The sequence below is a fragment of the Lacerta agilis genome, chromosome 10 (assembly GCF_009819535.1).
Source record: "Lacerta agilis isolate rLacAgi1 chromosome 10, rLacAgi1.pri, whole genome shotgun sequence".
Taxonomy (NCBI): Eukaryota; Metazoa; Chordata; class Lepidosauria; order Squamata; family Lacertidae; genus Lacerta; species Lacerta agilis.
In genome coordinates, this window is record NC_046321.1 from 62,421,112 (window position 1) to 62,447,954 (window position 26,843).

General features: G+C 41.8%; 1 protein-coding gene across 1 annotated transcript in view; it reads right to left on the minus strand.

Moving 5' to 3' along the window:
* Positions 1-26,843, minus strand: part of KIF21A (kinesin family member 21A) — a 97,954-nt gene that overhangs the window by 34,704 nt on the left and 36,407 nt on the right. The window contains 24 exon segments of the mRNA XM_033163529.1: positions 422-534; positions 537-574; positions 1,355-1,442; positions 1,445-1,516; positions 1,519-1,567; positions 1,676-1,734; positions 1,737-1,743; positions 2,236-2,264; positions 2,267-2,342; positions 3,028-3,109; positions 3,111-3,162; positions 4,172-4,246; positions 4,249-4,306; positions 4,308-4,360; positions 5,719-5,836; positions 6,604-6,692; positions 10,943-10,952; positions 10,954-10,981; positions 15,357-15,560; positions 16,782-16,845; positions 18,106-18,295; positions 19,515-19,710; positions 24,391-24,506; positions 25,968-26,135. Coding sequence (XP_033019420.1) covers positions 422-534; positions 537-574; positions 1,355-1,442; positions 1,445-1,516; positions 1,519-1,567; positions 1,676-1,734; positions 1,737-1,743; positions 2,236-2,264; positions 2,267-2,342; positions 3,028-3,109; positions 3,111-3,162; positions 4,172-4,246; positions 4,249-4,306; positions 4,308-4,360; positions 5,719-5,836; positions 6,604-6,692; positions 10,943-10,952; positions 10,954-10,981; positions 15,357-15,560; positions 16,782-16,845; positions 18,106-18,295; positions 19,515-19,710; positions 24,391-24,506; positions 25,968-26,135 — 2,034 coding nt within the window.

Sequence of the window (26,843 nt, forward strand, 5' to 3'; positions counted from 1 at the left end):
CAGCGGCAATACCAGGGTTCCCTGTTAAAGGGGTCTTGGGGGAAGGCATTGACCATATGCCAAGAGGTTGTCATTGCTCTCCCCCCACCTGTGGCGGCAAAATGGGGGGTGGGCTCTCTGCTTGAACATATGTTCTCCAGAGCTAGCCCAATCTCCAGACATTCTGGATAACCCTGTAGTTTCCCAGATCCCCGGCTGGGGGCTGGGAAGGATAAACGCCCAATGCCTGAGCCAAGGTCTCCCTACATCTGAATCTTAATAAAGTTGTGGCCCATTTTAATCCCATGGCACGTTGTCTTGTGTCATTATTCCGCTCGGGAGTCGCCTGGGGGTTGGGGGACTCTGCCTGTCCAAAGAAAGAAAGAAAGAAAAGAAAGAAGAAGAAAGAAAGAAAGAAAGAAAGAAAGAAAGAAAGCCCTACCTTAAGTAGTCTATTCATGTCAGTCTCCATATTGGATATGGTCATTTTCTGCATAATGATTTCAGTCACCCTCCGTTCGAGTAACTGCCACTTCATTCTCGCTCCCTTGGAGGTATAACTCTTGTGGTCATCGCTTTTCTTTGATATTTACTCCTGCAAGCAATTCAAAAGATTTATGCCGTTCACCATAAAATGCTATAATATTTTTATTCAGTACCAGTAATCATAAAAGAGAACACTTTTAATATTTGAAATTTGAGGGGGGGTGCAACTCTTTTTCAAAAAAAAATTTTTAATCATCTGTGTTCAGTATCGCAGATTGCTTAAAACAGCCACTGGTTTCCTTTCAGTGTCCTTCTCACTGTATTCAAACTATTTCTTCAGCTGCCTCATGTTAGAGAGATAAAGGAGCAGACCTCAAATGTTCCATTGTATGAAGGTACTTTACTCAAAACATCTGCCAGGGGTCAGCAACCTTTTTCAACCGTCCCTCAGACCATGTGGTGGGCCAGACTATTTTTTTTTTGGGGTGGGGGGGAATGAATGAATTCCTATGCCCCACAAATAACCCAAAGATGCATTTTAAATAAAAGGACACATTCTACTCATGTAAAAACATGCTGATTCCTGGACCGCCCATGGGCCGGATTGAGAAGACAATTGGGCCGCATCTGGCCCACGGGCCTTAGGTTGCCTACCCCTGTTTTAAACCATCACTTGTGCTCTCTCTCACTCCCATGCAATCACCTCTGCTGTTGTAAAACCTCCCTTCTCCTTTGCTCCCCATCACACCCAACCCCATGCACATCCAGGATTATAATGCGGCACCATAAATCCTCCCGTGAGAGTTGCAAAATGACATTTTTTAAAAATGTCTACAGGAAGACAAGACTACAAAAGTAGCACGGTAACAACAGGTTTGCCTATCATTACCTGGTCCCATTGGTCGTGGCTGCTGGCAACGCTTGGACCCTTGCTACCGGTATCCGCACCTTCTGTTGTGACGCTGCTCTCGATCCTTCGTGTCTACCGACGACACACTAGAACCTGGTTCGTGATTAGCCTGCTCAGGCAGACTCAGCTTCCGGTTTGCCCTCCAGCCACCTTATCAGACAAAGGCCTTGCCTGCCGGCGAAGAGCTGTAACCTAAAGCAGTGAGACAACAGTGTCTAATAAGGACCTATTTGATTTACAAATCATGGGAATTTCAAATAATAGTTTGCACTTAATTGCAGCGCTGAAATAATCCGGCACCTCTTCTGTTTTCCGGCGCAGAACAACTTCCTGATTCCTCTTCTGAGCCTCCAGAAGTTTAGCTGATGCTGTAAAGAAAAGCCAATAATAAGCCAAGATTCACTCAATGCATCATTCACTTAATTGTTACAACCAGCCAAAGAAGGGGAACCTTTGCTGATTCTTCCCTCTATAGGGGTAAGCATTAAATAGTCATCCCAGTTCACGTACAAGAACAAGAACAGTCTTATGGACTCAGAAGTTCGTTCCACTATCTCTGAAAGGCTTATTCCCAAATAAGTATGCACAGGATTGAAATCTTTCTCTAACGTGTTAGCAAGCCAGCCCCATGAATTAACTGCTTACCAATACCATATGAAATATCTTCGGCAACGTATCAGCTGAAAACTTTATCTACTTTCGTTGCTGGCTTAGTACAATGAGTAGGCAACCAAATTCAATCTAGCTATTCATGCTAAAGCAGTGATAAATAGCATGTGTCTAACATCTAAAAACCTTTACAGAGCTTTCGAATCTATACAACATAAAAAACCCGCAAGTAGATACATTTATTTAATCACCTCTCGTTTTCGCTGCTCCTTTTTCAGTGAGCAATCTCTCTATTTCTTCTAGATTCATTCATCCGGGCCTTCTCTTGCTCTTCTTTCATTTGCTTCATCAGACGAACCTGTATAAATTATTCAGTCCCCTTTAAAATGCAGCTTTGCTTTTCACACACTCAAATCACGTAGGAGAAAGCTGTTTGTTTGTTTGTTTGTTTTGCTATAAGGCTGGCGCCCTTTTACCATACTTAATAATCCTTCATCGCAATCACTCTCTTGGAGAGTATTGTTGCAATGTGATTTGAAACCTCAACGCTAACAAGCAGTTAGGTAACAGGACCGTCTTCTGAGACACTTGCTAATTCCACAGTTAGCAGGAGTGATTTCAGGCCAACTGTTTGCAAAGCGGGAGGCAGAGTTGTCTGCAGTCTCTGCCCTGTAGTGAGAGTGTCGTGCGATTGCACCCAGCCAGAAATACAAGGAAGCAAGGCAGCTGTGAAAAGAAACTCACCTCACCATTTGGGTGAACGCTTACAAATAAATAGCTTCTCCAAGAAATGTATGCCTCAGTAAGCTACTACTACATCCCTAACTAGCTGACCAAATAGAGAATAATTCAGTCTTGCACTGACCAGCTTTAACACTACTTTTTAAGCAGAATAAAAATCCATCATGCCAGGGGGTTATAGTTCATTGTTCAGGTAGACAGCTGCAGCATTGGATCCTGTGCTTTTTTTTTTAAGTACCTCTCGTTTTTCTTCATCTCTGTCACATCTGCTGCAATTTTTTTCAGTTGTTTTCATATGAGATTGATTTGTAAGTAAACCGTGCGTGTTCTTTCTGAGCAGCCTGAAGCCTCTGCAGTTCTTTATTCATGGATTGGAGCTCTTTTCATACTCCGATTTAACCTTTTCGCCTTTTCTTCTGAGCAAGATTCCACTGAACCTAAGAAATGGCAATGGATTTCTCAGTTATAGATCGTGAACCAATACGGTTCAGTGCCTAACTTGCACGCCATTTTTTTTTTTTTTTTTTTGCCAAGGCTTTAAGTGTGAACCGAAAAAGGGATACGCAAAAAATAATTTCCAGTATCACATCAATCCATCCTTCCTGTAAGTTTAGCATTTTCCATACTGTGTGTCGCGACACGTTAGTGGTCAGCTGCAGTGTGTAGCTGGGCTCATGAATGTTTCCCGTGCTCCTCCCGGGACTGGAAAGGGGTTAGTTTAAGCTCGTGTTTGCTAGTAAAACTGAATTACTGTGAACCACCAAACTGATGCATGTCTAAAAAGTGTGTCATCAACATGGAAAGTTGGGAAAGCTCTGCTCTAAGTGATGGTCAGTGTGCTAGAGGGAAGTTAACTCAATGTTAGGCTGACAACAAGCCTATGAGGTAGCTTAGATTGAGAGAGGGCAAGTGGCAGATTCAGTGGGAGTTTGAACCCAGGTCTCTACTGAGTTATTACACTGGCTATCTTATTTTATTAAACTTTGTATTCCACTACATTTTGAAGGTCGGCAGTTCGAATCCCTGCAGGGGGTGAGCTCTCATTGCTCGGTCCCAGCTCCTGCCAACCTAGCAGTTCGAAAGCACATCAAAGTGCAAGTAGATAAATAGGTATCGCTCTGGTGGGAAGGTAAACAGTGGTTTCCATGCGCTGCTCTGGTTTCGGTGTTCCGTTGTGCCAGAAGCAGCTTAGTCATGCTGGCCACATGACCGGACAAACAACTGTCTGTGGGCAAACCCGGCTCCCTCGGCCTGTGTAAAGCGAGATGAGCGCCGCAACCGCAGGGTCGTCTGCGACTGCACTTAACTGTCAGGGGTCCTTTACTTTACTTTACATTTCGAGATGATATGGAAGTCATGTCATAAGTACAGTATGACTGACACTGGCATGTCCTCACTAAGTCTCAATGTGGCCTATACAACAGCTTCACAATGGTGTTCTCTTACCCAGGTTTTGAAGCACCTGATCTCTTTCAAGTTGGGTATCTCGAATCTTATGTTGTAGCATCATCAGCTTCTCTTATATTGTCTTTTAAGGTCTGAAGTTCTTCGTTGGCTGTTTTCCAGTTCATCTATCAGCTTTCTGTTTTATGGCAATTTCACATGTGATGTTTGCTAGGTCTGCCTGATAGCTTGCTGTAGTTAAAAAAACCCAAAACCCCAAATAAATACAAGCAACACTGCAGCCGATCAGCCTCTATAGCTGCAAAAGGTATGTAACTAGGAAAGCACCTGATAAAAGGATGCTAATTTAAGAAACATGGGACACATTGTTTTTGCAACGATGGTACACTCCCAATACAGCAGCTTAGTGTAGTACTAGAACTTTGAAGCAAAAATCCCAGGTCTGGCAGATGTCAAATGTCTCCATTACAAACTTAGGAATAGTCATTCAAAAATACTTACATCAAACACCTTATTTCTGGAAATGATCATTCAAATTACTAACCTTTAACATTGTGTGTGGGGTGGTTGTTTGCCATTATTATTAAGTATTCAGCTTTTTTTTTAAAACAGATTAACCAATTTACAAATCCCAGATTAACAATTTAAAATTACAATTTAGTTTCCAATTAATATATTGCCCTTAACAGGTGAAAATGATGTCATTACAAGCACTGTCTGTCCTCCACTGGCCAGACTTCCTCAAACTCGGCACCTCCAGGTGTTCTTGGCCTACAAATCCCATGATCCCTTAGCTAGCAGGACCAGTGGTCAGGGATGATGGGAATTGTAGTCTCAAAACATCTGGAGGGCCGAGTTTGAGGAAGCCTGTCCAATGGCAACCCCTTGCTGCAATCACATTCCAAAGAGTAGAACGCATTGGTCTATTATGCGGATCTCACTGCCAGGGTGTTCATGTGACACTGTACAGAAAGCTGCAGTTGAAGTGCATGTTCACAACTGACTGCAAAGAACACCTGCTAGTCTGGAATGCGTGGCTTGCGAATGTTGTGTGCCATGTAACAAATGTTATGCCATAGAAAATGGAGGCGCACCCTTTTAAAATTGAATGTACATTCTAATCAGTGTAGATTTTACATTTGCCCCTGCCCCTGTATCTATAATCTGAACGACAATACTAAATTATGTGCCACCTTGAAAGTAAGTATCTTACTGTGGGACATTTGCAACCTAAACAAGATAAGTATATCATGGTGATGCAGGTTCATTAAGTGGTGCAGAGTCTATGGTCTTTTATTATTTCAATGTATCAAGCTTATTTAATTCATTCCACTAGAATAATTGTATTCCACTCACTTCTGTCTTTGGCTTCACCCAACATTAAAGAAGGCTGGCCACATCTGAATCCAGCTCTTGGGCCAAAAGAAGTTCCCCCATCCCTAATTTAACTCAGGGCGTAGCTTCTAACGGCAGCCTGCACACTTTTTCCCCTAACCCAAAGATGCCCAATTAGGTCTTTGGAAGATATGACATGAGTTCTCTGCATAAACAGCAGCAAAAATCTGTAACATTACTGGAGTTGGTGTCACCTTTTTCATCGGAATCGGAATCGGAATCATCTGAGCTTCCCACAACTTCCATGTCATCTTCATCATCCTCGTCATCTTCCTCGTCATCTTCACGGTCACTAAGCTCCTGGCCTTCTTCCTAATGTAAGAAAAGGAGAAAGAGGATAAAAACTGAATTGCTCCACAAATTCCTTATTTTAAGTACAGAGCACAATTTTAACATTAGTCAGTTCACAACGAACACTTTATATTCTGCTGAAATACACAACTATTATAAGTGAGAGCTGGACCATACACAACTATTATGGTGAGAGCTGGACCATAAAGAAGGCTGATCGCCGAAGAATTGATGCTTTTGAATTATGGTGCTGGAGGAGACTCCCATGGACTGCAAGAAGATCAAACCTATCCATTCTCAAAGAAATCAGCCCTGAGTGCTCACTAGAAGGACAGATCCTGAAGTGAGGCTCCAGTACTTTGGCCACCTCATGAGAAGAGAAGACTCCCTAGAAAGACCCTGATGTTGGGAAAGATGGAGGGCCAAGGAGAAGGGGACGAAAGAGGATGGATGGTTGGACAGTGTTCTCAAAGCTACTAACATGAGTTTGGCCAAACTGCGAGAGGCAGTGAAGGATAGGCGTGCCTGGCGTGCTGTGGTCCATGGGTCACGAAGAGTCGGACATGACTGAACGACTTGAACAACAACAACAACAAACAACAAAATATAAGACTAACTGTGGCAGAATTAGTTGCATGTGCTTTGCTTTAATTACTATTTACTTATGAAGTTTACTTATGTCCTCTCTCTGTTGGTTCAAAGTTTTGCCTTTCTGAATCATAAAAAGGCAGGGAGGCAGGTGAGAGAGTTTATAATATTGACGGAATATATTAAGATCACATACTTAATGCTTCCAGTTCATTGTTCTCTCTTTCAGAAGCACCCTTTTCTTCCCTCTTCTCCTGCTCATTGTCTGTGCTCTCCTCTTTAACCAGTACTATGGTAAGAAATACAAAAAAGGGGTCATAAATACAAGAAGGGGGTTACTTCCCCTCTCCTCAAACCAACAACCTGGCTAAAGCACCAGCCACACCCTGGTGCTTACTGAAAGGACAACGTGAAGGGGCGGGGGGCAATCATCAGTATTCAACATTTTAGCTTCATGGCTTCTTGCAAGATCAAATGCTTTGAAATGGCAAGAAGAACATAAAGATCCCAACGACTGTTTTCCCCCATCATGCGTAAAGTTGCATTCTGGAGATTCAGAAGTGAAGCTAAAGTTAATGGGTGGTAAAGTTCAAATGGGAAAGGGGAAAGCATTGCAGACAGACAACAAACCAGAAAGGCACTGTGAGAACCGCAGAGTGCCTATACCAGCCTTTGCCAACCTTGTGCCCTCCTGTTGTTTTGGACTATAGCTCCCATCAGCCCCGGCCATTTGTAGTCCAAAACTATCTGGAGCCGCCAAGTTGGCAAAGGCTGGTCTATAGCATCCCAGAGCAGCTTAGAGTTAAGCTGGGTGTAATATATAAGCTGGAACCACAGAAGCCAGAAAAATATCCCTAAAATCATAGGCCTGTACATAAAATAATTATGTACTACCCACAGAGATCATTTAAGAACCAGAAGGAACATCAAAACAGCATACCAAGAAATGCAGGTTAGCAAGTGTGTGTGTGTGTGTGTGTGTAACAAATGCCAAGAAAATCCTAGCTATATTACCCAGAAATAAATCCCACTGAGTTCAACAGGCCTCAGTTGTTTGCAAGTGTGTTTCGGGATTGCAACCTTAATCATGGAGGAGTGGGCCCCAGGCAATTTATGGATTCTTCAAAATTAGCTGTCCCACACATATGGATCTTAGATGGGCTGCTTGTGTGATGGCTCCCCCAAACCTTTCTTGGCCAGTTTAAAAGGTGGGCAGAGCAAATCACCCAACATCAGTCCTATGCTGGGTGACAAATTCCCCTGTAATGGAGCAAACTATGGGCTACCAAAGAAAACGCAAGACAAGTGGCCCACAGGTTCCTCACTCCTGTACTCTCGGTTTAGAAATATCCTGATTACAGTTATCCACACACTACAATAATCTCTAACTTGAACATATAATATGCAGTGTGCCTTTGACTTCCACCTGGTCCAAAGTAGAGAGTTACAGTGACTGGTGAATGTAAGCATATTATACCATCATTTGTCACAAGCTATGGCTTATAGCCTGTTTACAAGTCCGATTCAGAGTGCCGGTGCTAGTCTGGGCCTCTTACACATATGGGGACCCTAAGATTATCTTAAGGGGTCCTTCTATTGTGGTAGTGGCCCTTTTGGCTGACAACACTATGAGTACCCCATAACATGAAAGGCACCTATTGAAAAAGTTCCTCTGCTAACAAACCTTGTAGTAAAGATCTTTCCTAGTCAGCTTCTGTGCCAGAATGTGTTTTTTTTAATTTAAGTTTTTTATTGTTTGTTTGTTTTCCACCCTGGGCTCCTTTGGGAAGAAGGAACGGTATGATATAAATCTAATTTGAAAAAAATGATAATAGTAATAAGGAGAAGCCTGTTATCTTCCCAGGCTTTTCAATTATTATTTTTTTGATCTGTTATATTAATCATATTCTCCACTACTGGTCTTAGTATGGGTTTGTTCTGTTGCTCTTTGTATTCTGTTTTATATTTTATTTCATGTTCTGTGGTATTAATTTATTTCGCTTCTAAACCAACTGTGGCCATTGAGCAGTATTTAAATACTGAAAACAATGAAGAAGAAGAAAAAGAAGAAGAAGAAGAAGAAGAGGAGGAGGAGGAGGAGGAGGAGGAGGAGGAGGAGGAGGTGGAGGAGGAGGAGGATTCATCCACACATATATTATGTTATTTTTTATCTATCTTGAGCCTTCAGGATGGAGTGGACGAACAGAAATGTAAATAAATAACATCTAACACATTATTATTTCTTGTCAGACTTATCTAATGTGATAGGGCAGTAAAGAGGAAATAATTGTGAAGCACAGCTAAAAATGTGATCAGGAAACACCAGAGGTCATAAACGAAGGCAAAGAAGATGCAAATAAGCCAGTGGTGTAGGTATAGGACGAGAAGCACGTCTACAACATTTAGCAAGCTCACAAACAGATAGAACAAGGTCACCAGCCAATCAAATTCTAAACCTAAGCACTTAGCCTTTCTTGGTCTCAGCTGAAAGCCACCCTTTCTTAATGCCTCCTTTCCCAATATGACTATTTCTAGTGGCACAAGACGGAAGAGGGGCAAGTATCTTTTTAAAAAAGTGACACTAGCTTGCATGGAGCTAAAAGGCAAGCGAGATGCTTTGCTGCCACAGCTGTTATCCTTTGGATTCCCAGACCTAAACAGATGAATGGGTGGTTTATAGCCTTTTCTTCTCCTATTCACCTGCTTCCAATGTTCTCCCCTCTACGGTGTATTAATAATCCACACAGTCATCTTGGTCCGCCCGCTTCTTGGTATGTTAAGGTCTTCCATGCAATTCTTTGAACTTGAATCAATGCTCTTGTAAAACGTGAGTTCACAACTGACTCACGCTCTATACTGAAGATCATTAATACTTTACAAGAAATCCCATGCCTAATGCATCCTGGGAACAGATTTGCTTTTTCGGAAGCCCCAATCCCACATGAACTCCCTTCGCCCTTGAAGCTAGATTTCAAAACTGGGAATACTGTAACTAGTTTTGCAATCAAAATACACACTGTGGCTAACCTAATCCTAACTCCACAATCCTGAATTCAATAGGATTTACTTCTCAGTAGGCATCGTTAGTTTTGCAGAATTGATTTGCTTGTCTGATTTCATCCTGGTTTGACATACAGTTACTCCACCAATGACACCACCCTTAAGATATTATTCCCACATGCTTCTCACTTATTAATTATTATTATTATTATTATTATTATTATTATTATTATTATTATTATTATTATTCTTATTATTATTACATTTTGGACTTAAGGCCCTGGGGTGTCTAGCAATCATCCTACCCTATTACCCTATTCTTCATCTATTTCAAATTGCAAAATTGGGAAAATAATCTCTGAAGGCCACTGCTGGCAGTGGACAGGTAAGATCAGGACAAAGGCCCATCAAGTCCAGGATCATGTCCACACAGTGACCAACCAGGACTTGACTGGAACAGCTCTCACCCCATCTGGTATTCGGGGGGCAGAATAGAACACAGCCATTGTGGTCAGTAGCCACTGACAGCTAGCAAAGCACAGCCCTATGGAACACGGATTATAATTTTGGCAGAGCAGATTTTAAGGTTAGATTGCCATTAACCTTTGCTTATGAACTTTTTAAAAACAAAAACAAAAAACCTGCAGCGTTTAGGTTTAAGAAAGAAGGTTTGGGTCTAGGTTTAGGAAAGAAGTGAAATATTTCAGAAGATGTGTATTTTCTGCATTGCAGCGAGTTAAGATAGATGAATCTCGAGGTACCTTCCAACTCTACAATTCTGATTCTTCGTAGGTATAACAGGCAAAGTGCTAACCATGGGAATCATTTCTCATTGTTGGTGGGTTGTTTTTTAAATAAAAAATTAATAAAAATTATAGGCTATATCTTAATTGTGTTCATATTTATTTTGCATCTTGATAAGTATTTATAATTATCAGTGGAATTATTAGTGATACTCTGGATCTAAGTCAATCAAGTGTTTTTGCCTTACATGGTGCAGGAAGGTCTACTTTGCCTTAAAGTAATGTAAAGGAAGTTTGGCATAACCCAATTCACTGAATCTGAACCAGAATGAAAAATGTTTGCTGTTCAAAAAGTTAAAATAGTTATACTCTAGAGTTACTGCATATGCTGTGGTTTGCTGATCCACTGTTCAGTTGAATTAGGCCGCTGCTAGGAAAATTGGTTGAATATAGAAACAATTACATTTGTCTCCAGAATATTCATTGATCTCAACAATGGGTATTTTGAAATGTTTACACCCAGCCCCTTTAAACTGCTCTGGTTAACTTTAAACCGAGGTATATGCGTCAGTGTTTTATGTGCTAGCTGTGTGTGTGTGTGCGTGCGCGTATATATAACAGGGAGGGGAATTAGTCTTGCAATAAAAAATAAAAACCACAATCATGTGATTAAATTCTAGGGTTAGATCTATGTGGCACAGTTTGTGGTTTGTTTGCTTGTTTGCTTGCTTGCTTGCTTGCTTGCTTGTTTAAAAAAAAAATGACAGTTTAATTAAAACCTGTGAAACATTCCAACCTTCTTTCTTCTTGACTGCTTTCCTCAAGTTTCTGCAGCCTTCAAAAGCACGAGGGTACAGTATTGGAAGGGCCAAGCCAATGAAGGACAAACCAGACAGTGAAAAGCGAGAGCAACAAGAAGGTTAAGAAAAGATGACACATGAGCTTGTGGATTTCATATGATTTGTTTTCCCCCCTTTCTTTTAAAAGGAAAAATACACTGTCAAAGATCACAAGTTGTAAAAAGGCAATACATTCTTCACAAATGGGACCCTGCAACAAGATGTTGCAGCGCAGAGGCCTCCCTGTTCAGGACATCCATGCACCTTGTCCCCCACTGTTTTCCGTCCCTCCGGAAACAGTCAGCCAGCGTTCTGTGGCCACTAATTGCCCCTCCCTGCCTGAGGCTTTTTTTCCTAAACGTACCGGTATTTTGTACTCCTGAAAACAATGGGATTTTCCCAAGCCTGCTGCTAGCTTTCTCTTGTCTGTGGGTGGAGGCAGAACTTAATAGCTTGGTTTTTGGATATAGAGGGAACAACAGCTGGAAAATTAATAGAAAATAGAACAGACCCTGCATACAGGGAAGGTTTCCTGTGCAGGTCCCACTGAAATGTACATAAGATGCACAGGAAGGCTATCATCCATGCATCTGCAATAGGAGGAAGCCATTTACTGTCATCATGCCTGAGTTGGCTTGCTTGTTCCTATCACAATTGCCTCCTGAAGGCACACGATCACCATTAGTAGTGAAACTATGACCTTTAGCTGCAAGTTTTTTCAAAGTTCTTTGGAGGAACAGCAGACTAAATGACATACATATAGCTATTTGTTCATTGTTTTTGTTTGGGTTGGTTTTTTTTTTTTAAAAAAAGGACAATTGTATCATATTTGTGGGGGGGGGGGTTTATAAAGGTTTGCAAACTGGACATTTCCTTCTGCAGGAAAACTTAAGTTAATGGACAGGTTACACGTGTTTTCAGTTTCAGGAAGTCTTTAAACCACATTACGAGAAGGGACATCTACCCAGCTGAAAAAAATTGAGCCCTAAAATTTTGAAACACACACACTTTAAAAACTTACTCCACCATGCAGTCTGAAAACCCCCCAACTCTTTACATCGTTGTAATGCTGAGATAATTTTTTAAGAATTCAATATATGGCCATTAGTGCTTGTTAGAAAAACAAAAAAGAAAAACACATCTCAGAAGCAATGAAAAGGTGAAACTTCTGCATTAGATGTAGGCATCCTAGCAGTGGAGATCTATGTGCATGATTAAGTTTGAGACTGCTGAAATCTTAATATGGTACTGAAATTATAGACCAACTTGAAATGGAGAATATAATGGAATATGCAGTAGCTAAGGATAACAATGCAGACTTTTTTTAATACCTTAGCTGAGAAAGATATAGGTATTTGGAAGAATCTTCCAAAACTCATTAAGCTCTAAGCATTTAGAATATCATTTAACTTGTAGTGTAAAAAAACCTCTTATTTCTGGCTAGATATTTTTTAAAAGCAGGTTGCTAAAACTCTTTCTGAGCACAATTCAAAGTGTTGGTGCTGACCCTTAAAGCCCTAAATGGCCTCGGTCCAGTATACCTGAAGGAGCGTCTCCACCCCCATCGATCTACCCGGACACTATGGTCCAGTGCCGAGGGCCTTCTGGTGGTTCCCTCGCTCCGAGAAGCCAAGTTACAGGGAACCAGGTAGAGGGCCTTCTCGGTAGTGGCGCCCGCCCTGTGGAACACCCACCCACCAGATGTCAAAGGAAAAAACAACTACCAGACTTTTAGGAGACATCTGAAGGCAGCCCTATTTAGGGAAGCTTTTAATATCTGAAGGACTATTTTATTTTAATATTTTGTTGGAAGCCACCCAGAGCGGCTGGGGAAACTTCAAGGTTTTCCTACAATCAAGCAGTATATAATATTATTTGTTAAATGGAAAAAAAAAAACATCAGCTGTGCAAGGGGGAAGTCGCTTTCACAGAGATGCCTCCCAAAAAGAAAAAAACGAAGAGGTTGCTTGCTTTGCATGTCCATGGTTGGGACACAGCCAAACTGAGCAAGTTTTCACCGCCACTTGTTGCTTTGGTTGTGAGCGCCTGTTCCCTGTTGACTGACAGGTGTCTATGGTTTGAGGGGAATGGCCTCATGGGCTAAACGAGACTCTCTGACAGTCCAAGATTAGCCTGAAGGCCGGCGGTTCCCCACACCAAACCATTAGGGAAGTAAATTGGTTTTGCTCTGCATTGCAGATCTTCCCTTGCATGCAAACCCAGCCTTCACCACAGTGCTTTTGTGGTTTGTCTGTCCACCTCTTTTTCTCTGACCCTTGGATTTTTTGAAAGCAGCCTTGTTAAAGTCCAGAGTGCATGTCCGACTGCACTCCGTTTCCCCTTGCTTCTGTATAATGAAACTCAAGAAAACATGATCACTTGCACCCAAGGTTCCCTGTACTTTTTCACTTTGTCAATCACTTCCTCCCTATTGGTGAGGACCAGGTCCAAGACAGATAGCCCCCTTGTTGCTTCTTCCACCTTCTGGGAAATGAAATTGTAAGCGAGGCAATTGAGAAATTTGTTAGACCTTACATTCTTGGCAGAGTTCCAACAGATATCAGGGTAGTTGAAGTCTCCCACGAGTACTTCAGAACCCAGCACCACAACATGTTTTAGGAACATAGTGTTTGTGGTGAACAAGAGGCCGTTTCCGATCATGCAAATCTTATTACTGGGGGAAAAACTGATAAGTTTCCAAGGATATCTATGTTTCTCCAAGGGGAAGCTGGAAACTGCAGCCATACATCAAAGTTCAGCGATAAGGTGACAGGCACGACGATTTTGCTCTGTATCTCCGAGACATGGTCACAATACTAAAATACAAAACTGGGCTACATGTAAATTGTGCTTCTCTGACAGAACTTCCTAGTTCAGTTATCCTTATGCAGAGCTGTCAAGTCTTGTGAACTTGACCGGAGAATTAGATTTAACTCAAAACAAACTAAGTCTATATTTTCTTTCCTCAGTTACCATTATAAGGGGGAGGGGGAAATCAAAGGCACTGGGGATTTTCAATCAAAAGTTGATAATGATTATGAATTAGACGAAAAGCAGGTTTAAATGGCTCATCTCCAGTCATGTAAAACTAAGTCATTCAAATGAAGCTCTGGAGTTCAGATCTGGTTCCTGGCTACAGAAGAAAATGGCCAACACACAGAGAGAGACTAATGACCCAGTTTAGGATACCTTCTAGATATAATCACCATGTTTGTGGGAAGACCTCTCAATAAGGTCTTCATCTTAGGCTGCTACTTCCACAGCAACCGGCTGTTATATTTTACATTTAGCCAACAAAAAAACCAGCCAGTTAGCAAGCAGTATACACTCATAATCAAACAGAAAATGAATGTGTCTGCTGTGACTGATGTATTTGTTTCACTGTAAACTTGTTGCACATAGATAAAACACAATGTAAGTGTCATTAAATAGGAAATGAAGGACAGCTGTCTACCTGTAGGGGAACTGCTTATAGTTACTGGTTCCTTGTTTTACTTATTAACACAGCCTAAAATAATCTAGTGGTTGATGGAAGATTTTGGGAGGATTAGAAGTTAAGGGGGAAATCAAAGGGAGTATGGAAATGCAGAGATGTTGCAAGGCAGGCATAGGCTGGGTATGAAGAAAGAAAAACAAGCCATTTTAACAATAACCATTGTAAATCTCAATGGCTGCTATAGGTGTCTTTCAAATTAAGCAACTACATTATACCTAGTAGAACTTACATTTTTTAACTGGAGCTCAGTATACTCTTCCAAGTAAGAATATATACACAATCCACTGAGCTAGTTCACATGCAACACTAAACCATGATTTGGCACTACATGCACAAAATAGAATGAGCCTGACAAAAGCTTCAGGTTTGCACATTCCCTTCTCAGCTGGCAGAAAAAACTTCGTTCCACTTAGTTTCACTTCAAAGAATCCTAGCTTACTGTAATGTTTGAACAAAAGGTTGTAGTTTAAAATGAACTCTGCTTAGTTTAACAAGCCAGTTTCACAACCCATGGTCTGGTGTTATCTCGTTTAGACGTTAACCAGGGTTTGCTTCAAACCATCGTGGGTTTGTACATAACAAGCCAGAATTCACTTTGAAGTGAAACTAAGCACTAGAAAAGCTATTTTCCCAGCTGCATGGGAGAAGAAGCCCAACGCTATACTCAGACTCATTTTAGCTTGCTTATGTAGTGTTAACCATGGTTCAGCATTACATGCAAAACAGGCCATAGTTGCAGACTGTAGAGCTGAAGACTTTGCTAAGTGTTTGCAGGATTCATGTGGCAGTTCTTGCAGTCAAGTTCCCATCTCACAATTAACAGCTCCCTGGTTGAAACGGATAGCGTTCTTTGCAAATGTAGTTTTAAACGGTACCTCTTTTTCTTCTTCTTTTCTTTTTTCTTCAGTTTTTCCAAGTCTTTTTTCGCTAAGTCAATAATCTCGATTGTCTCTTTATCGGAGGGAAGCATCGAAGCAGAAAATGAAGAGGGGCCACCAAAGTACGTTGACCTTGTTGAGGCTCTCGACAAGTTGCGCCGAAGGTTTTCATTCACTGCCTCACTTTCCAGTAGTTTTGCCCTGGGCACAGAAAATTGTAGAAATGAAAGCGGAAACGGAAAATGTCAGTATAAGTTTTTGTTGAATTTTTTCTAAAAGAATATTCAAGGTTCTAGCCAACTGCTTCACACAAACATTAGAAGAAAATACTAAAATGGGTTCCTGGGGGTGCCATATGTAAGCAATATTATATTAATGCCAGATGTTTTCACAAGTGATGTTTCGGCACCTTGTACCAATGTACTTTCTTGCTAATGTATTACAGCAACAGCAACACAACTTAAGACTAATAAGCTTATTTCATGGAATCATAGAATTGTAGAGTTGGAAGGAACAACAAGTATCATCTTGTCCAGCCCCCTGCAATGCAGAAATATTTTGCCCAACGTGGGTCTCCAACCTACAACCCTGAGATTAAAAGTTTCATGCTCTACCAACAGCTTTCATTAGATTTACCGAGTGGGCAATATGGGAATACATTTACTGGTGCATGTGATCTGGTTCAGATATAATGCTCAAATATGGCTCTCAGTCTTAACTGAGGGCTACTGAAACAAGCCAACGTAATAAATCTTGATTAGAAAATGTGCTCGTTTCAGTAAACCATAGTGAACTAACCACAGTTTGTCTGGGTTTGAACTCAGCGCTAACTGTGGTTAGCTAAAAATTGAATCAAAAGCTTCTATCCTTCTCCTTGAGGCCATACTAAACGAGGAAAGGGGACGCATGAGCACATGAGCAGCTCCCCGCAAGGTACATTCACAGATTGCTAAATCATGGTCTAACATTTCCAAGCAGGGTCACAAACTCACTAGTGGTAAGAATAAGGCAATAATAATAATAATAATTAATTGGGGTCCTTTGGTGTGTCCCACTGTGATACCAAACACAGATTAACCGAAGATCCGGTGGAAAATGCTCACAGAGCTACGTGAATGCACTTTAATGCAGCTCAAGTACAGGAACTGATAATGTTCTGTTCTAATTATACTTTCTAGAAAGTCAGCTATTTAATTATTGGACAACTGCTGTTCAGGGTCATTAGAAATAACCTTGGGATGAAGAACAATGCTTTTTAGAGCCATGGTGTGTGCCAAACCACTAACAAGAGTCCTACCAGGTTGCACATATAGACAATACATTTTAACCACAAAGACTAGTAGAGCTACACATAGATTCTACATTCGGGGGGGGGGACACACAAACGAGACAAAATCACAAAAGATGTCAAACGAATAATACCTGAGATCCTCAATTTCCTTGATGTAGTTATGAATCATGTTGCTGATTTCTTCATTACCTTCTCCTTTAAAAAGGCAACAACCAATATTAGAGTGTGTTTATCAGAATGGCAGACAGACACAAAATGTTGGTATCAGGATTCCAAAGGGACCAGCATTTAATATTCATAAGTTACAGGAAGTTACAGGGAACCAGGCAGAGGGCCTTCTCGGTAGTGGTGCCCGCCCTGTGGAATGCCCTCCCATCAGAAGTCAAAGAAATAAACAACTATATGACTTTTAGAAGACATCTGAAGGCAGCCCTGTTTAGGGAAGTTTTTAATGACTGATGTTTTAATGTATTTTTAACCTTCTGTTGGAAGCCGCCCAGAGCGGCTGGGGAAACCCAGCCAGATGGGTGGGGTAGAAATAATAAATTACTATTAACATTATTACTGAATGTGTACAAGAAAGGGTTAGTTTGCAGAATGGAGGTGGGGGGGGACAGTTCAGGTTTACTCAATTATCTATGTTTGGGAATGGGCAGAATGTAGATAGGGTTTCACTGGGGATCTCTGGGCAATTTGCAGTAGATTGGAAAGGGTTTCCAATTCTCTCTTGATTAACAATAGCAACAACAAAGCAACATTTTACATCTAAATTAGGCTGCTGAAATGAAGGCTTTTGTGTGAGTTTTTTAGCTTACTTATTTATACCGCTTATATGCCAAAGCGGCTTCTAAGCAGTTTGCAGCTATTAAATCCATTATAGAATGCATATACGGTATTTTTCGGCGTATAAGACGACTGGGCGTATAAGACGACCCCCAACTTTTCCAGTTAAAATATAGAGTTTGAGGTATACTCAACCGCAGATTCTCCAGCCGGCGTATAAGACGACCCCCGACTTTTGAGAAGATTTTCCTGGATTAAAAAGTAGTCTTATACGCCAGAATATACAGTGTGTGTGTGTGTGTGTGTGTGTGTACACACACACACATTCATACATATGTTTTGTTCTTAGTTCAATAATTCTGGTAGTGAAAATAAATTTCGTAGTTTAAATTGTGCTCAGACATGCCCAGTTCTTTAATTCTAGCTGCACGTCTTCCGCACCTAGTTTTAGTTGGCAAACCTTTGGGTTCCAGTAAAAACACACCCCAAAAAAACCCACCCGAACCTAGTAGATCTCACAACACTGAAGTCTGCACTACCTCTGCCTCTGTGCATTACTCCCTTGAGGAAGCCCCTATACTTGTGAAACAAGGAGGTGAACAATGGCCAAGAGCCATTGCAGATAAGAGTATGATACATACAACAGTTTTCAGTGAGAAGAGTACACATTACCTGCTCTGGCAAGGACCTGGTTGGCCTGATCACTCACAAGCTGTGTGATTCGGGCTCTCAGTGCATCAATAGTCTCTTGCATTGCCTTTATCCTGACTCGGAGGTTGTTGTTTTCTGTTTGCAGCATGGCATTTTCATGAAACATGTCATTAACGCTTTCCATACCTTCCTCATCAATAATCCTTTTGCCCTAACAGATGATAAAGACACAACTACAAATTACACATTGTTAACGGAGCTAAGTAAAATGACTTGATGGCTAGAGCAGGGTGAAAAAGAAACCCATTAGTGCAAGAATTTGTGTTTGTGCCCTGAACCCACAATTCTGCTGCAGAGGTTGGGGAACCACTAGAACAGATTTAGAAGAAGAAGAAGAGTTTGGATTTGATATCCCGCTTTATCACTACACCCAAAGGAGTCTCAAAGCGGCTAACATTCTCCTTTCCCTTCCTCCCCCACAACAAACACTCTGTGAGGTGAGTGGGGCTGAGAGACTTCAGAGAAGTGTGACTAGCCCAAGGTCACCCAGCAGCTGCATGTGGAGGAGCGGAGACACGAACCCGGTTCACCAGATTACGAGTCTACCGCTCTTAACCACTACACCACACTGGCTCTCAGTGGGGGAAGGAGAGAGTGAGCTCTGCTGCGCAAACGTGAATCCTAATGCTGATTAAAGCACTACATCAGATACAAGTCCTGGATTTTAGCATTTCTGAGCAGAAATGAGTCAAGATTTGGGGCTCTGTGAGAAGGTCTCCAATAAGTTTATCAGCAAGCGAGGTTTAGTATAAACTGTTACTACTCTGGTCCTTAATTCTGGCCAGGTTACATAAAATCTACCCAGAAGTTCACTGGTTTCAAATGTGCCACAAATGCACATATATTACATATGTGGTAGGAGTGCCAGATCGTTTATGATTTTCAGAGACAAATTATTTGCATAATAATAGCAACAGCAGGATTCACTCTCTCCCCTGTGTTGTTCTCATTTCACTGGCTTGCGAAGCATATCCCTGCAAACTTGATATTTTTAATCTGGTTTTTGCCAACAGCAGAAAGGACAGTGTGGACCCGTAGTCTGAAAGAGTCACAAGCTCTTGTCTGTTAGGAAATGGCTACTTAAGTGTCTGGAGCTAGCAGAAACTGATATGAATTAGCTTATCTGGCACACAGGAAACACTGGAGTTTCCAGAATGTAAACTAAACTTTGCTGATGGCAACCAAGTACCCACCTGTCCCACTCTGAAGCATATGGGATTTGGTTTTGGTTTTGTTTAAACAATTATATGAGGAACACATGCCTCTCTTTACCATGGAGGGTGGGGGAGAGGAGGAACAAACCTGGACATGCAAAACGGTTTAATGTAGCAGCCAAGGACTACTGAGGAAAACATTATAATGAGGATTACCGTTTTATACTCCATGAGTTCCATCTGGAGCCGCGTGATCTCGCTCCGCAGAGCATTAATCTGCTGGCTAGCCCTGTCCTGATTAACCATCACCTTGTTCTTGATATTTCGTGCCCGGTTTGCATACTTCAAAGTGTTCAAGGTTTCCATGAAATCTCTATCCGAGGGGCTTACGCAGGCTATCATGACGGTTTGGCTGCAGGTTAAAAACAGTCCAGGTTTTATCAACGGGAGCAACAACGCAAGGGCAGTGCTGTGTGCCACTGCTACATATAAACAAAGGACGATAAATGCACTAACATGCTTCATCAGAGCTTTAAATCCAAGCAAAACTGTTTTTATTGTTCCCAACCAAAGGTATGTGGAAACGTATCCACAAATTATTTGCACCTTACTAATAATACGGCAAAAAAAGGTTCTTCCTAAATGAATGAATAAATGAAAGTTGCAGCTCGCAGCATTTTAACAAGGCACAATGGTGAACACAGCTGCACAAAACAAAATGAAAATCATGAGTGTATCAGCTGATGAATTCCATCTCGGGCAGAAGACCAAAACCGACCTATTTTTGTTTCTTTACAGAAGCTGCTGAAAGTATAGCTGTATCTTGTAACACTACTCTGGAGGCCTGCACACTTATTCATCATCCTACCAAAATATTTTAAACACAGGCATATCTGCAAGAAGCTTCAAAATTTGATCCTACCAAAATATTTTAAACACAGGCATATCTGCAAGAAGCTCCAAGCAATGAAGTGAATGTACTTAGCAAAACACCATATGGGCAGCAGTGGGTTAACTCTTAGAACGTTGACTGGGCTGAGAACAAAACACAAGCATAATATTATGTCGTTTTGTACATAATCCAAAGTGCTGACCATTAAAATGCTCTCCGATTTTAGTAGCAAGATTACAAAGAGTCCAAATGGAAGTGCATAATTATGTGTGAAAATGCCACCTTGTGGAATTAGTCACCAATATGTTTCCACAGGATCTTTCGTTTGTTCTAGTCCGTCCCCTGTCCCCCCACCCCACCCCGCCTGCTACTATGGCTCTCTGATTTTTATTTTTATTTTTTGCCTGCGCTGCAATTCATTTTGTCGCTATCACTGAAGAGTAAGTTGTGACCTTTCCCAACATCTTCCACCCTCTCCAGCAAAAAATATACTACAGTATAGCTTAACTAAGGAAGGAATGAAAATTGTTACCCATCTGTATTATTACACAACACCATGAATTTGTCTTATTGAGAGCTACAATCTCTGAAACGGAGACTGCCTTCTTGCCTTTACTTTAAATATTTGCACTCTGCATTTATATTTTTAAAAAATAATAATCAAATAGGCTACTATAACGTCAATGCTTATTTGTATTCTGAATACAGTAGTACGTCTGAGGGTTATTCTAGATTAGGCTTCTTTGCAGTGTATACCAATAGAATGTGGTCAATATTCAGCATATTTAGATGCATGAATAAGGTTTAGCAGAGCAATGTACTTATTTTCATTTCCACCAAAGGCACTTGCACTGCTGAACTGAACAGCCATCTTTCAAAAGCAGCTTGTTCTTTCAGTGAAATCACAAGCATGTGCATAGTTTCACTTCACTGGAGCCATTGGGTTGGAGCCAAAGACTGAACAGGCAGGAGGCTGCTTGCACAACCAGTAGTGTGTAATGATAGTGGGGACCTGTTAATATTTCTGCAGCAGGGTCCCTCATCTGCAGCATCCTAGAGTTACCCAATGAGCATGAAAGGGGAGCTTTTAAGCCACTATATGCTCCAAAACTAAGCATTTAAGAACACTGAAAACACAAGGGAGCTTCAGTTTCAAGATAATGGTTTGCAAGTACCGTTACGTCCAATGGAACCTAATGGAAAACACAACTCTGAAAGAAGATGCTACAAATCATTTGCCCATGTATGTGCACAGAAAATAGCAGACCTAGCTGAAAGGCAACACACGGATCTGCACTGAATGTTGCAATGCATCCCTAATTGTTATTACTGCACAACTGTAAGATTACTGTATAGTATCAGAAGGGGCATGGCGGTGTAGGGGTATGGCTGCATCAACAGAAGTATAGCGTTGGGAAGTGAAGAGTCCTGCTGTATTCTGCCTTGGTCATACCACACCTGGATTATTCTGGAACATGTGCAGAGGAGGGTGACCAAGATAATAAAGTATCTGGATATTGCAGGAGGATGTAATGGGCGGATGGGATCAAAATTAAGGGGAAAAGGGCTTCCGGTTTGGTGCCGGATAATGGCGGAGCGGAGCTGAAGAGCTCCGGCTCCCGGGGGGTTTTAGGGGTCTCCTTGTCTGCGCCAAGGGCCCCTTAAAGCCACGGGAAGAGCGTCCCGTGGACCGCGGCCTCGTGGGTCCCAGACGTGCCGTCTCTGCTCTTGATTGACCCTCGTAAGGGGGGGAAATCAAGCGAGCGGAGCTCCGACACGGGACTGAAGAGGCGGATGCACCCCCCCAGGAGATCAAAGCAGCGATTCTGCCAGACCTGAGCACCAAGCTTTTCCTGCTAACTTCAAAGAAAAAAGAAGAACCCCGGCTGCTGTAAGTACGGGACTAATTGGATTTACATTTGAATAATTGGCAACCGGGAGGGATGTTAAAAGGAAGCCCGTTCCTCTCCTTTGTTGTGTAGAGAGGTAATTAAGTTTCAAGTTGCTGCAGCTGCATCACTAGATACAATGCTGTTTGGAATTACTTTGACAGAGAAGATGGATTAAATCCCTGTGAGGGGATTGAAGACTTTGGAAATATCTCTTCTGTGGCTTTTGGAATTATTTTTGGCACCCTGTCTCAGGGAAAATGGCGTTGGAAAACTAGTACGCAAGATGGAAAATTACTGACATTTGACACCCTTTGTCTTCTCCAACCATGCTTGCTTTCGCTTTCAAACTGATTTTAGATCCGGGAATCACCCAGGAACAAAGAACAATCCTTCTGCAATTGGAGCTGATAAATCGGAAAATGGTCTGGATAGGGCGCAATTTTAAAGAAATTTGTTGTGGAACAAGAGAAACCAGCCAGATTTGGGAGAATGTCGATAACTTGGAAGCAAACTTCTCCAGGGAGCTGGGGGAGGTGCTGGAGAAATGGGACGAATTGATTCAGCAACCCCAAGTAAACGGATGGCCCTGGTGTAGTGAGAGACACAGGGCTGATGTTTTGGCTGGAGCTACAATATCCTGTCTCTGGAGTGGGAGTCCAGAGATGAAGGCGAGAAGATTTCTGGAGATACAAGTGGAAGAAAATCAAAATTGTGAAATGGAGTTGCTGGTAGAGGAGAGTTGGTGCCTCTCGAGGCTCCCAAGGAGGAGATTTATAAACTATAAGATGACACTGAACAAGGACAATAGAGGGAAATGTAAAGATGAATGGTGGGGAGGCATGGGAGAGAGCAGAAAAATGGCAAGAAGGGGAATAGGGTGAAAATGATAAAAATTGAATTAGGACGGATTTATGGTACCCTGAAGATAGCGTGTTAAGATTTTAGGATTTTGATGTTAAGTTCTAGGATTTTGATGTTAAGATTTTGGGAATTTTGAATTAGTGAAGAGATATGTAATTGACTAACAGCAGCAATTTAAGTGAAAAGAAGTATAAGATTGATTTAAGAATTATTTTATGATATTATAAGACGTTAAGTTTCCATGATAGTATAAAAGGATGGATAATGAATTGTAATGTTAAAAATAGATGTTACCAAAGTATATTAGTATTGAAGGCAGAGGAGGGAAAGCGGGGGAGGTCCCTTAAGAAGATTAGAAACTAGATTTTGTTAAGTAGTAAGAGACAGATTGGTGTTCCAGTTTAGGTATGTATTTGTTTTTTGTTTTTGTTTTGTATTAATCGTTGTATTTGTTATTATGTTGATGTTGCTGTTGTGTTTTGTTTTTTCTATAGTGTAGAAAACTAATAAAATCTTTTTTAAAAAAAAAACAAAATTAAGGGGAAAAGTATACAGCAGGTATTCCCGCAGGAGAATCCCAGTGCTATTCCTGTGGCAAAGCTTACTATTCTTGAATAAACTAGCAGAGTTGAGGATTCTCAACTACACGTTCTCTCATTAAGTTGCAAGAGTGTTAGAGTTCTACAGCACAACAAACTCTGTCATCTAAATGGCCTTCTTTTTGAAGCCTTTACTGGAAAACCACTCCCTTAAGCTTTCATCCAAATGAAGCTTAACTGCATTACTGTCTCTCTAAAAGGGGTCAAAGTAAGTATTCCTATTAAACAGATCATTTACTTGTGTTCTACATTAGTTTGTTTTCCCTTGTGAGTTTTTTCTGTCCATGCTACTGGATTTTAAAAGGGGTAAGTGGTAATTTCCTCTTTTATTTATGGGGCTGCATCATTCTCCAGGCAACCCAGAGCAAAAAGATGAATTGTGCTACCATGTTTTCTCTGCTGAGGCAGAAAAACCAATTCTATTAATTCAGTTCAGCTATACAGTGGTGCCTCGCAAGACGAAATTAATTCGTTCCGCGAGTGTTGTCATATAGCGGAAATTTCGTCTTGCGAAGCACGGTCGGAGGAAGCGTGGTTTTACAGGGGGGAAACCGCAAAACGTTTTCGTTTTGCGAGTCGCGGCCATAGGAAAATTCGTCTTGCGAGTCACCCTTTCATTAGCGAATGCCTTTCGTCTAGCAAGTTTTTCGTCTAGTGAGGCATTTGTCTTGCGAGGTACCACTGTACGAGAGAGAGAGAGAGAGAGAGAGAAAGAGAGAGCGCCAATGTGGTTCTTATTTTATTTCATTCTAATACACTTTATTTCCATCAATAGAAAATTAATCAAAGTTCTTGTGACATCTCTTTCAAACATGGTTTTAAATAAATAAAAAAAATTTGCTTGGTACCTGTTTCCTCCAAGAGAGTCTTGCAACAGTCGTGTTAATTTTGAATCTCTGTATGGTACATGAGTGACCCTCTTGCTCTTATCTCCCAGTGCACTTATTACGTTGCCCAACGCCAACTATAAAATATGCAACATTTGTTTTAATAAAATTCTGCCCAAAAAAACCCAGCACCACCCAAAAACACACATCAGTATTGACACAATCAGCAGCAGCAGCAGCATTGTGCAGAGTCAGAAAATGTGAGGGAGAGAAAACAAGAGTGTCAGCAGAACTATACTTTGTCCTTTTCCACTGCAGTAGGTTTCACTGTCAAAGACGCAAGCCACTGTTCTATTTTAGAAATGAATTGCCTATTTAGTCACAAGACCTGATGCAAGGTAAACTGCCTGCAAAGCTTCACACAGTTCTCTCCTGCAAATGGAATGGTCCATCTTTGCATCCCGGATAAGTTAATCATGTACAGAACTGTTTTTTTTCCAATACAGAGTTGGCTCTGAAATATCTTTCAGGCTTACTTTTGTAAAACAAACAAACAAACAACTCCCCCTCCCCCCCCAAAAAAACCCCAAGTATAATTTAATATCAACATTTTTTGCTCCAACATCGGACAGCGTAATGTCGCCAGCTCCAATAGCAAGTCAAAGTCAACGTTTATGGCAATGCAGTGTTTACAGCCACTACACTGCAGTACAGATGTTCTACTGTACAGAAGCAATTGCTGTTTCATCAACTATCTCAATTACGGGGACAAGACGGCCGGGCTAAACTGCAACAACTAAATGAAGAGTCCCGTGGCACATTTAAAGAGCTGTTCGTTTATAATGGGGTGGTGGTAGAATGCAAACGGTGGGACAAACACTAAAAAGTAGCGGCCACAGCTGGCTAGTTACCTTCCCCCACATAGCTTTGAAACAACTGGCAAGAATGTGATCCAAGCGCTGCAATCCTTGGTCTTGTCCATTAAGTATATCTCTGCCTCAGGGATTCTTCTAAGGTTTTAGTATTGGCTTACAAGGCCATAAACAGCTGGAGGAAGCCCTGTTAAACATGACATGGCTTGCAGACATCTATCTCACAGTGGTACAGAGAAGGAATTTCTCCACGCTGGTGCCAACCGCATTGAATTTGCTCTCTTTGGAAGACAGTTTGGCACCAACTCCGGGGCTCTTCTATTAAAAATGTTCCTATTTTACCTGGGTATTTTCTGACCGGCGTTTCCGTGCACTGCTCTGGTTCGCCAGAAGCAGCTTAGTCATGCTGGCCACATGACCCAGAAGCTGTATGCCAGCTCCCTCGGCCTATAGAGCGAGATGAGCGCCGCAACCCCAGAGTCGTCCACGACTGGACCTAATGGTCAGGGGTCCCTTTACCTTTATCAGTTCCTGGCATTTCTGCCTACTGTAAATGATATTGCTATTTTAACTCCTGTTTTGCCATTATGGTTTTTATTGTTGTATTTCCATCTGCCCCCCCCCCCCAATTGTCTCACTGCCTTGGTATTTCTTATGTAATGAAAGGTGGTATGTAATGATTTTAAGAAATGAGGACCATCAAAATACTGGCAAGGTAGTACTTACTAGCCCGCAATTGATGGAAATGCCTTCCTTCGCTCTCTCCCCGGTGGCCCCTGTGCGCTTCAATCGTTCGGACCCTGCCAAATCCACAAAATGAAACTTAGCAGTAAGGGTTTCAAACTCATTTAGCTGAGATGACTCCGATATCATTCTGTTATCTGTCATGTTGTCCTGTGGTGAAGAAAGAAGAGGGGTGAGGCTGCAAAGAGAGCCATGTGTTTTTAAAGACCAACAAACTGCCTCTCCCCATTTAAGCCATGCTCTGCAAAGTAAAAGATGAAATTGCTTTTGTCACAAGGACGTTCAGTGGTTGCTCATGAGAAAACAGCCGAACGCAGAACTTCTAAAAACCAAGTTCTTTATTGTGCAGATATTTACAGTGGAGCAAAAGTTCAAACGTCCATCTCATCCCTCCGCAGCGTCCGGGAATGGACCCTTCCGGTTCTTTGTCCAGCAAAAAGGCACGGGATCCTTAACCTCTGCCTCCCTCTTCCACGTCTTTCCTGTCTGCGAACTCAGGGCGCGGGAACCTGTCCCTGTTCCCCGCTTCCCCCTTGGTGCTCAGGCTCTGCTATCCCTTCACAGCCCCTGCGCCGACTTCCTGCCTCCAACTCCCCCTCCCCACTGGAGGAATGGTCGCTTCCTCCTGAGGAGGGGGATGACGAGCTGGTAAACAAAGGGGGCGGTTCCCTGTACTGCAAAAGATCCTGGGATGCTACCTGCCGTGGGGAGGGGGGTTTCCTGACACATACTAACAGGGGACCCACCCATACGGCCATTCTTCTTATCCATGGTAACATGCTTCATTTCTTCCCATTTCTTGTTATCTTATTTAATAGAATAAGGTGAAAAGGCATCACAGGGGGAAATATCAAATTA